This window comes from Macrotis lagotis, chromosome X (genome assembly GCF_037893015.1).
Source record: "Macrotis lagotis isolate mMagLag1 chromosome X, bilby.v1.9.chrom.fasta, whole genome shotgun sequence".
NCBI lineage: Eukaryota > Metazoa > Chordata > Mammalia > Peramelemorphia > Peramelidae > Macrotis > Macrotis lagotis.
This window is the reverse complement of record NC_133666.1, coordinates 576,355,982-576,368,374: the sequence shown is the minus strand read 5'-3', so window position 1 is coordinate 576,368,374 and position 12,393 is coordinate 576,355,982. Positions and strand designations below refer to the sequence as shown.

At 35.5% G+C, this 12,393-nt stretch overlaps 1 protein-coding gene across 4 annotated transcripts in view; it reads left to right on the top strand.

Annotated features, from left to right (window-relative positions):
* Positions 1-6,631: 6,631 nt before the first annotated feature.
* TRPS1 (transcriptional repressor GATA binding 1) overlaps positions 6,632-12,393 on the top strand; it is a 300,371-nt gene continuing 294,609 nt past the window's right edge. For 2 of the 4 annotated variants that reach the window (XM_074201304.1, XM_074201301.1), the window contains exon 1: positions 6,632-6,759. Coding sequence is in view for 1 of the 4 variants with exons in the window: in XM_074201303.1 (XP_074057404.1) it covers positions 7,517-7,526 (10 nt within the window). In the remaining 3 variants the exon portion in view is untranslated. The other 2 variants (XM_074201303.1, XM_074201302.1) reach the window with 1 other exon arrangement.

Genomic DNA, 12,393 nt, shown 5'->3' with positions numbered 1-12,393 from the left:
GAACCTATCTATTCCAGCTCTAAATATACAGTTCAATACTTTAATGAATCTGTTTCATCACCCATGTCTATATTCTCCCCAATGATTCATATTGCAGCCTCTAAACACCCACTCATTCTATGAGATTCTTGTCTGCAGATGAATGCTTCATAAAGGTTCCATGAAAAGTGATGGAGGTCTTCCTTTGGTCTTATACCTTCAAGAGACTTGGGCTGTTGCCCAAATCTTTCAATGACCTAGAAGCACTTTTTCATGACTGACCACTTCCACTCAAAATTTGGTGATTTAATAGTTATGAGATATTTTAGAAAATATCATTAATATTTCAATAAGGAAATTTGGCAAATGGTACTTCAAGTAAAAACTTTTAGGGTACTTATAATTTCTTGAAATAGGGCTTCAGATTTTATAGATGTAAACAAGGAATTGGAGAGCAAGTATAACAATGACTTGGACTCAGGGTCAAAAAAACCTGAGTTCAAGTTCTATCTTTGACAAATATTAACTATGTGATTCTGCCAAGTCTCTAAACTTCTCAGTGTTATAGGTCACTATTTAAGACCAAATACTTCAGAGAAGAAGCTAAACTTGAACTCAGGTTTTCTTAGTCCTGAGGCCAACTCATTGTCATGCTTGCTCTCTAATTCCTTGTAGACATCTATAAATCTGAAGCCCTACTTTAAAGGAATTGTAATTACCCTAAAGCTTATACTTGAAGTAGTATTTGCCATATTTCCCTTATTGAGGTATTAGTAATATTTTCTAAAATTGGGAATTCTTTCATCCTGGATTTCTCTGTTAGTGAAATCAGTTTTAGTTCCTTTCACCTATATTAGAAATAAAACTATTGGTTGACTTTCAAAAGGAACTAGACTTGTAATTTCATTGAAAAAAGAAAGCTTCCTCAAGTGAGGAAACTCTTTGTACCAAAATATAAAAAACTTCCCCAAAACTTATAATCCTTAGTTGCTGACAATTCAGAGAGATCATGCATTTTTTTCAAGGTCACAAAGCCAGTATAAATTACAAGGTAGAAATTGTACCCAGTTCTTTTTTTTTTTAGATTGGTTCTGTATACCCTGCTTTCTTTAATACAGGATCTTGGATGATATAGGATAAAAATAGAAAATAATTATTAATTAGTAGTAGAGAAGGATAACAATTTGATGAAATTGCATATCCATTTGAGTATTGAAGTTATATATATGACACCCAAGTGGGTATTCTCTTTATCACTTCCCATGACCAAGACTTCTACTCATGTCCTACAGCACTTTTCATATCTATTTGCATATCATATTCTCCTCCTTATCACTTATGCCATGTTTTAATACCTACTGGTTTGCCATCTATCACTTAATCTACTATTTTTAGGATAATGTAGAATTGTGAATCTTAAGTTAAAGTCTCTTTTATGAATGATAATGAGGACAAAAGTCTTCTATGAAACATTGCCAAAAATGTGTTGCTGAGTGAGATGGAGCACTGTGGAGACCACCCAGAAGTTTCAACTGGTACATGGTGAAGCAGCTCATATTCACAAAGGCAAGGCCACATGGAGCATGTAAGACCTGGGCTCCATAGTGTGTGCTTCTAAAGGAAGGGGAGGGGGGAGGGGAAGACTTTTGGAATCCATGAAGGCATAAAAATTTGGGTTTGGGTTACCTTGGAGATTTTTTTTCCTCCCTCTTCTTTACTGTAAGAGTTCTGAGGTAAGTCAAATTTCTATTAATAAATGTCAATGAGTCTATCAAATTTTGTGTCCACCTCAGTTTTAACAAGATGTATGATGTTCAATATTTTAAAAATAATAATAGTTGCATATAAGTTACAGTGAAAATGATTATTAGAATCATTGTTATTACATAGGGGATCTTTAGTCAGATTGCTTTTTTCTACCATGAGTCAACATTTGAAATTTTCTTTTCTTCTTGTTTCAATGAAGCCCACACTTTCTGAGTTTTGAGGTAGAATGCAAGGCCCATCTGTCTAACTAGACATTTGCCCGATGAGGCCAGTGGGATTTTGGCAAGTGTAAATAAGAATTGGAATACCAGATATGGGAAACTAAATATGAATTTATTTTAAACAATTGCAGCTAGAGATACTAAGTCTAAAGATAAATTTTTGAATTGAAAATAGTCAGAAACTGATTTTTTTTCCTTTTTTTTAAGGAAACAGGATATGGATTTGGAAGGAGGAAAAATGGACCCACTAAAACTTTTCCTTGATATTATTTCTGTTGTAATTCTTGCTATGAAAGAGTGCACAGTGCTGGAGTAAATGCTTCTGAAAGACTCATTATGAAATACTGGAAAGCAAAGTAGACTATACTAAAATTGCTTGATATAGTACTAACCAGAAGGAGAATAATACATAAATGTTTTCTTGATGATGTGTGCTAAAGCAAAAGGCATTTAGGAGCGAGGGTTGTCAATCTCTGAGGTTTCTGAAAAGAATTGCTATTTATGACGTGTTAGAGTAAACAGTTGGATTACATTTCTAAAATGCATGTTCCATCAGGTAAAATCATTGTGATTACAGGCACTAGTACTGTAAGTAAGTAAGCTATGTGCTAAAAGGTTGAAATTGTAAAACAAGTATGCTTGTGCTTAACTGCTAATCCCTCTTTGTATCTACATTGAATAAACTACAAGAAAAGGGGGGAAAGGGACATTTAAATAATAAGGCAGGAAAGGCATGTTATGTCATCTTGATAAATAATGGGCTTTATTCACCATAAGGAATCATTCTAACAGTGGCCCATCCAATAAAGATTATCCCAGAGTTAAAGGAAATAGGAAGGATTATAAAGAAGTTATTTCTGCTTCCCTCTGTTTAAGCAGATCGGTGTTTCTTTTGTTTGCTTTTAGATTTTTCTTAATTTCTGCTTTATTTTCTGGTCTGACAAACAAAAAAGCACAAGTTGGTATTTAAGCCACTATACTCCATTGAGCAGAAATAAATTTCAAATAAAAACAAAATAAAAGAATGGTTTTAAGTGCTTTACATTTGTTTGACAACAGAAGATAATAAATGTAAATAAGCCTTTAATATTCCCTTAATCTGTTTGTGCTATGCAAATGTCAAGACTATATATTTATAAAAACAAATCAATAAATATTTGAAGAAAAAAGTATACAAAACTTATTTTATATATTAAAAACAACTGTCAAGCTATTATGACCTCATGTATTAGTTGGTTGTTTTGAAATATTCCTACTAGGATTAAAAAAAAGAACTAGGAGGGCCTTTGAGCTTGAACATATTGTGTCAATCATGAGCATATGCAATGTATCTAAAGCATGAGGTAAAAATTTTCTTCATAAATTATTTCATAAATAAATAAGTAATTTGCCTGAAAAGGTTTATGAAAATATTTTGTGCTTTTATTAAGTTCTCTACAGATCTTTTGTGGTCAATGTAAATGGATTGATATTGACATCATCTTGATCTGCTTTCCTTTAACTTGAAATATAGAAAGAAAGCAACTTGCAGAGATTTTCCATTTTGATTCAGGGCTGTTCGTAACATTAAGTTTGTGAAACAGTTTTTATTAAAGTTTCAATTTTCAGTGATCATGAACAGCACTGATGGGTGTTAATACCTGAAGTGTCAGTTTAACCTTTCATTTAAGGGACATAATTGACCCTTAGACAATTGGTCTTGACTTTTTATATAATATATAATTTAGGGTGTACTTGTTGGTAGGGTTTTACATTATTAGAAAAATGCAGGTCATTTCAAAGCTTTTGTCCTTTTGAAGGCATGTAATTTAATTTCGACAATTTTTTTAATCATTGAATATTTACTGTAAATAAGATTTGTACACTTACAAGTTAAGTTGGAAATAAGGAGAACTAAGAAGTTCATTCACTTCTTTTAAAAATTTCTTCTACCAATACTACATATATATATATATATATATATATATATACATATATATATGTATACATATATGTGTGTGTGTGTGTGTGTGTGTGTGTGTGAAAGATTTTTTTTTTTTTGAAAGAGCAAAGGGTAGGGTATAGGAAGACAATTCTTGTTATATATTTAGTCCCAGATAATGTCATTCAAATAACAGCTTCAGTGTTTTCAGCCTTTTAACCCTTTAGTTCACAAATGTTTTTTGGGGGGGAGGTAGTCTGGTAATTATCAGAAATATAGTTTAAAGTCTGTTACCTCGTATTTATATGGTAGACACACTCTATAAATCAAACTTTTAAGTATGTCATGGCAAATGAATGTCTTAGTCCAATCTTTCTTTTTTGGATACAATTCTTTTGGAGGTGCCACACATATTTCCATATAGGTCAACAATTTCATTTATGGCTTTAAAAATAAAAGTTCTATTTAAAAAATAGAAATGTCTTTTACTGTGGAAACTGGAGGTTGACGATATTAAATGACTCCAGTGTGTAAGTATGCAGATGGCTATTAGTAGCTGACTGTAAGATTTACTGAAGATTTTGATATTAATTTTCCCTTCATGCTGGACTTTATATAGTATGTATGTTGTATAAATGTAACTCTGTTTCCAAAATTAATTTCAATTGATGATAATATATGTGTAGTTCTATGCATGTAAGTGGTTAGTGTTCTTATCCCACCTTCAGGGAATATATTGTGTGCCTCATTGTGAAATTGTATTTTGACTGCCCCTTTCACTTGACAAGTTTCTCTATTCCAAATGAATTATTGCCCTTTTACCCATAAAGAGTGTAATAGACACCTTACAAAAATACTTAGGGGATAAACGTGTACTAAAAAGGAATCGCATAACAAATCTGCCTGTCTAGGTATGCAATAAACACAAATGGAGACCATACAGGAATAGGATGATGACTCTAAAACACATATGCTTCAATTTTCTAATTTCCATTTGATTTGCTTTTTGCATCTCAAAAGATAGTCTATATCACAAAATACGTTTATCATCTTACCTGTAAAGAAAGACAGAACCATTTTCTGGAGAAAATAATTTTTAAAGAAATTACTTTTGTGATTTTGTCTTTTAATTTCTGTTTTAAATCATTTTTATAATTTTAATAAGCTGTTTCTCCATTTAGCACAAAATTAGTTCAAAATGACTTACACCAGAGGAAAAACATGTCACTTTAAGTCACCCAAGTGAGAAAAATTATGTCCAAATGCCCAATAAATGTTTACTTATTTTTAACACCTACTATAGCTTGAATATTCATGGTAAGTTTTTACACATTGATGAGCTTTAGAGGTGAAAAACATTCAGAAACATTGTCAGGGGGAAATTGATTAGAAACAATGAATGCTCTCAAATAAAAATGTGAAATGAATTTTAAAAGTCTTTAAAAAGTCTATCCATGGTTCCTCATCTATTAATAGAGAAGTCAAACAACAGCTATGCATCTCTATTAATATTGGAATGGCATCCCAATTTTATTTCCTTGAGGAGACTCTCTGAACTTATCCCAGAGAGGTAGCTGAGTTCTCTTTAGATCAAAAACTCCAGTAACATCCCTCTGCACTTTTCCAACTTAGGAAAAAGTTCAAGTTGTTCTGTCCCAGCTCTCTTGTAATAAAAATGCAAGGAAAACACTAACCACCAAGGAGGTGGCCTTAGACTCCTTTATCTCTCTTTCAAGCTCAGATACACATGCATAAATACTGTGTAGTTTAATAAAGGAATAGGAGAAGAAGAGAAACTAAATTAAGTAAGATTACATTTTTAAAAGACTTAACTTTCACAGAACTCCTCCCCTCCTTTTAAAAAATCATGGGCTGTGTTTCGGGGTCATTTTTTCAGTCACCCCCATCCCCCCCTTTCCCGATCCTCCCTTTAAGGTAAGGACTGGATGGCTTTGCATAATTCCCATAAAACTTTCAGAGTGCCCCCCCCTTCTCCCTACCACAGATAGAGAGATATACTGGGGGGGGGGGGTGCAGAGTGAGCCTGGCCAGCTTTTTAGATAGGATTGTGCAAAATATCACAATAAGAAAGCCCTGGTGAGGGTATGTGTGGGGGGGGGGGGAAGAAAAAGGGGGGGGGGTCGGGTGGCTTCCCTTTCGGATGTTCCACTATAGAGCAGCTCTTTCAAACTTGTAATAATTGTCTGCTCCCAAAGCCGTCCTTTCCCCCTTGGCGGCTGCAGCGGATGCTGCCTTGGGCTCAGGAGGAGGAGTTGCAGGAGGCGGCAGCGGCGGCGGCGGCGGCGGCGGCGGCGGCGGCGGCGGCGGCGGCGGCAGCGGGGACGGCGGTACTGTCTCTTTAAGGCAGCTCAGGCTGGGGTGGCGCTTTCCTCTGCGAAGGCTCCTTTGATATTAATAGTGTTGGTGTCTTGAAACTGACGTAATGCTCGAGGTCCTGACAAGCGATAACATTTCTGATAAAGAACTGATCTCACTGCAATCTAAAGCCTCCTCTTTTTTGGTGCTTGTTGTTGCTCCAGACCCTGGGTTTTCGCTTTTTTTTTCTTCTTTAAAACAGAAAAGCAAAAAAAAAAAAACAAAACCCAAAAACCCACATCAGGCACATCCTAGATCTATTTCCTTTCTCTTTCTCTCTCTCTCTTTAAAAGAGGGGGGGGAGGGAAAGGAGAGGGGGGGAGGCAGGAAAAACCTTTTTTTCTCCCCCCCTCCACACCGCCCCCCCCCGCCCCCCGCCCCCCCCCTCAATAATCCAAGATCAACTCTGCAAACAACAGAAGACGGTTCATGGCTCTAGCCACCGCTCCACCATCTTTCGGGCTGCTGAGGTTATTATTGCCGATTAATCAACAGGTAAGGAGGAGGGAAAAAAAGGCAAAGAGGGAGAGAGAGGGATCAGGAGGAGGAAAAAAGAAAGGCTTGGGGGGTGATCAGCTTTTCTTTCTCGCTACGTAAGATAAGATTGCGCACGTTGAGTGTGGCCATGCTAAAGTGTTCTCTGTGTGTGCGAAATGTGGGTGAGCTGAGGGAAGAGGATTGGGAATTAAAAGTGACTTTCTTTGCAAAAAGCAGCGAGAGAGAGGGAGTAAAAAGCAAAGCAGAGAGGCTTCTCGGATTTCACATGCATTTTTTTATGCGTGTGTGTTTTCTTTCTTTTTCCCCCCCTTTCTTTTCTTTTCTGCCCCCCCCCCCCCCGGTTTTGGTGGGTCAAAGGCATGTGAGCCCTGGAAATTGGCGACTTCAAACTGCAGTAGCCCCTAGAGTTAGGAGGGTCAAGTTCAGCTGCTGAGGAGGAGGAAAAACAAATCCCCATTTGCCAAAAAAGAAGTTTCAGGGCTGGTGTCCCCCCCCCCCCCCCACCCCTCCCTTTTCCCCCGTTCCCCTCTCCCCCTCGTCTCTTTCTTTCTGATTTTAATTCCCTACCATCGGGCAAAGTAGAAGAGCAGGCGGAGGTTGCAACCGGGGAGCTGCTGCAGTCCTACCCAGGCTGCTGCTGCTGTTGTTGCTGCTGCTTGCTGCTGCTGCTGTTGTTGCTGCTGCTGCTGCTGCTGCTGCTGCTGTGGAAGTTTTATGGGAATCATGACAAGCGGGGCAGAGACTAGAGACCATCATGAAGAGTAGTAAGTTGGGAGAAACTTTTTAGGGTTGGGAAGGAATGAAAGGAGAGAAGGGAAGCGAATGGGGGTCCTTTTCCTGCTCCTCTAAATGGCAAGGAGGACCTGATTCTGGATGGCTTTGAGAAAACTATCAGACCCAGGCAGAAAAACTTTTTTTCCCCCTCTCTCTTGAAAGGCAGAGTTGCAGTGTTCCCCCATATTCTGGTGTCTCTGCCGGGAGTGATTTCTAGGGACTTGGGGTAGTTTGCTTTTCCGATTTTCATTTTCTATGACAGGACTTTTAGAAAGGGACGCTTCTTTAAATGAATGGGGGCTGTAAGATAGAGGAATACTTCCTATTTAGTCCGTGATGGGAAAGTGTGTTGGGGCAGTGGTGACAGTGGAGCTAATTATTAAAAGCTCCTACAGTAGTTTGCATTTAAGTAGCCCATGGTGGGCTATGCAAGCAGTCTCTCAGCCTTCTGAAGCTGGTGCTCCCTGGGCTTTGATGTTGGGCTTGGGAAAAAGATCTTTGAAGGGCCATGGCAGACACCACTGTGCTTCCAAATTTCTCTACCATTCTAGGACCCCATGAGCAATTTGAGGATGGGACCTGGGGTGGTAGCTGTTTGAAGTTGTTTTGTGACTTGGAGAGCTTTTTTGTTAGTACCTGCCTGAGATGGTGGTGTTTGCCCGGGGAAGGCAGTAACTTTTATGGCTTCAGGACTTTAAAGCAATTTATGTTTTTCGGGATTGAGACCGGATCTTCGACTTAGTAAATTTTAGGTCCTGCATTCTCCCCCCCCCTTCCCACCGTCATATTTTTCAACTTTCAAGGTATTCATCTTTAAAAAGTTCTAGGCAAGAAAACTTAAAAATGAAGCCAAATAAAATTTTAATAAGATTAGTTCTTTTTTTGCGTCTATTCTATTTGATGCTGCTTTTGAAAAACAGGCAGTAAACTTTTAAATGAGGAAATGTGAAGTATAAAGTCAGGAAGAGTTAAGTTATGCAGAAGTTAAGTAGATTTGTTAAACTTTTCTAAATTTACCTGGAAGGGAGAAGAAGAGGTCAGAGAGTTAGAGTAAGTACAAAGGGGCAATCCAGATAGGGCCTGCCTGGAACAAAAATCATTCAGAAATGATAACTACAGCCCTGGTACTTTACTTACTTTGACTAATGAAAGGACTAAGAAATCAAAGAGCCTCCAAATAATCCATCAGAAATTTCTAGCGATGAAGTGAAAAAGCTATGATTTTGGTGGCATCAAATGACTTTCTTGTTGGTTTTAGGAAAAGTTGATCATTTGGAAAAGACTGTCATAGTTAGAAATGCAAGGGGGCAAAGGAAAGTAATGGTGAAAGCCAGTGTTTGACGTGGACAAAATGAGAATGAAAGTTTCTGAACTGCATTCACTGTTTTTGAAGTTCTTACATGATGTGCATTCAACTAGAAAGCTGTCTCAGATATTCCACCACATTAATGTAAAAAAGCAAACAAACTCCAAAACGGTGCGAATTTTTTTAATAGTATGCCAGGGCTGTGAATAAATACAGGGCTTGTATGAGAAAATGAAGTATTTCCTGTAAGTTGTCATGCTGACAACACTGTCTGGAAATAATACTAGCATTTTGAAGATTTTATTTTTTACTTTTATGTGAAAGTGTATAATGACTTAGTTTATCCAACAAGTCAAACCCATTCTCCTTTGAGTTTATCTCCTCTCTCTCTCTCTCTCTCTCTCTCTCTCTCTCTTAACAATAACCTTCCTTGAAGAATCTCTGGAGTTAATAACCCATACAGTCTTCAGGTTGCTGAAATTATAGTATTATTGTTAACATTACATTATTAATATTACAAACAAGACTAGGAAGAAAAATACATACATTACCAGGACTGTGACTCATCTCTCTAAGTAACAGGCATAGCCTAATAGAAAACTAATGCCCAACATCTAAGTATAATAGCTTCTATGATATATACAGATGAATATAGTATCTTGTATATGTAAATATAGTCGATCCATGTGTACATCATAAATATGATTGAACTTTTCAAGGCCGATGAGTAAAGACAACACAATAAGTTTCTCCTCTCTCTTCTCTCACACCCAATTTAGATTTTGTAACTATTCATTTGGCTTTTGTACTCTGATGTTTGGATACCTCTTAAAGTTTTGTCTGTTACCTAAAACTTTATTTTAAAATATAATCTTAAAGTTAAATGTCATATACAATTGTGAAAGATCCTATTGGAACTAAAAATATCTGAGATAATATGAATTAAATGAAGTTTAATTTTTTTATGAATTCAAGAATTTATGTACTTTCATTAAAAAAAAAAACCCAATAGGTCAAATTCCAGATGAGTCTACGAATCTTCACTGAACGATATAAGTTCATACTTTTAATTTCAGAATTTAATCTTAATATAGTTTGTATCATTCATAGTACTGAATTTTCTGAGTATGTTAATACGTCCATATTATATAAGTTTACTTTATAAAGACATCATGATAACTCTCAGGGGAAGGGAATGAGTACATCTGTGTTAAAAGATTTTTTTTTAAATCTTAGTGTTACAGCCCTAATTTAGTTTTATGTATACAAAGGGATAATTCAAAATTTGTAGGTAGTGATCTGTAAATTTATACTGAAATATGTATTGATTTAATAAACTATTTGTCGTATCAACAATCCAAGTAAATAGAGGCATGTTACTGAACCTCAGTCTTAAATCCTATTTTGAAATTGATATAAAATTAATGACAGATTTTAAACTTCTAAGGTTTTGAAGCTATCATTTTGATTTTAAGGTAGTCACTTTTTGATAGTTACATTCAAGATGACAACAATAAAGCTTTTGTGTGTAACAACAAGAACTAGAAAAAAATTTATGGAAGTTATGAGCAGGTTGTTTAAGTATAGGTTTAAAGGGAAAGAAAAAGTTTGGATTTTAAGGATGTGATGAACTTGAAATATGATTATATTCACTGGCTCAAAACTGAAATATATTCTGATTGAGATATTCTCCTAGTGTGTAAAATGAAGACATTCATTGACAGAATGACAACTTTCCAGTTCCTATTTGCCTTTGCTTAATTTAGTTTTCATAGGACAACTACTATGGTAGTCTGGATCTATTTTTGGAAGGTATAGGAAAACTGTAAATTCAGAAATTTCTGTCCCAAATATTATACCTCACAAGTCAAAAATCAGGTTGATAACTGCAAAGAAGTATTCACAGAAAGTTTTATAGGTTTTTCTTTGGTTGTTAAAACTTCATTAGTTGTCAGGCAAGACTTGTGCCCGCCCCGTCTGTATTCAAAAATATTAATGATATTGATGATGAATTCTAGATCTTATTTTCTATTCATTTTACATAAAAATAATGGGCTGCTGATCTTTCGAGAAATTAATTACAGTATATATCTCTACTTGGTTTTACTATTTTTGTACATACATAAGATAAAGTTGTCCTTTGCAATTATCTTAAAGAAAGGGATTAATTTTTCTTTTAATAGTATCATTATAATTGTTTATGGAATGCTAATATTCCTCCTTGGATGTTATGATAGATTTATTTTAGCTTTGGCAAATAGGAATAAATTTTTTTTCTCATTAAGAACTCGTATACTTCAGATACATATAAAAAGAACTGAAAAACTCCAAAAGTATTATTTGTACCTTAAAAATGACCAGAGTTAGCATGCTCAAAAAGTTTTGAACTAACTTGCGACCATTAAATGTTCAACAATTCAAAAGGGGATAAATCTTTCAAACATTACACATCATAGAAAGACATCTTCTGTAAGTCAAATCAGTATACCATTTGTTTATTTGTACAGAATATAAATATGATATCACTAGAATTATGTTTCATAGTATTGCTTTAATAACACTACTGTTCCATCCATCAAACTGTCACCCAGCTGAGTTTGAGATTACAGGTGAAGTAAATTCCTCTTGGCCTACTCTATTGTATCACAAAATAGCATGATCTAGTGTAAATTAGGCAGGATCATCTATGCTAATTGTGTATCTGTAGAAATGTCTAGAGAAAGAATTTGTGTGAATTGGCAAAAGTCAGGTAAGGAACTCATCATGATACCTGAAAATAGTTCTAAAGTGAATCCTTTCATTTCTGTCCAGCTTTCATTTTCTAAAGTACAACTTCAAATATCTAAACTCGTATGAATTTATCCATGAACTGGATAAGCTTTGAAAGTATCATTGGAATACTTTTTGTTGCAAAAGGTGTCAATGAGATCTAAGTGACCTTTTTAAAAAAAAAATCAAACTAATCTAAGATAAATTTCTTTCCTAAATGCATTTAATAAAAACTTTTAATTTTTAAAATGTTTCTAACTCTTTAAAAACCTGCAGTAAATGCTTTACAAGTGGCTAGACACCTTCCCTGGTGGTTTAGTTTATACAAGCAGGAAACTTTCTCTCCTACTCTTTCTTTCTCTCTTTCTTGTTTTCTTTAAACCAACTGACGTAATGCCAAACTTTGCTTTAAAAGAACAGACAGAAGTAATTGGTAGCTTTTAACTTTTAATAATGTTCTGGATTGGTTTTAGTGGCCAAAATACCATTTTTTTTAATTCAAGTAAAAACGGGCTTGTGGCCTGAGGAAGAAAGGCTCTGTTGATGCAGTTATTTTTATTCTTGTTTTTCAATCTGTTATTAAAAATCTTTCCTGCTGAGCTCTGCTGGATTTCTCCAATTGCTCTTTGTGATGGCTGGTGCATTTCAGGTTACAGTAACTTAACAGTTTGGGGATTTGGTTTTTTGGTGGCTATTGGAGTTTCATTCTCTTCTTTTCATTTGGAGAAACCATTTGTTTTCTTTGATTCCAGATAGATACATTAGTCTTACCTGTATTGAAT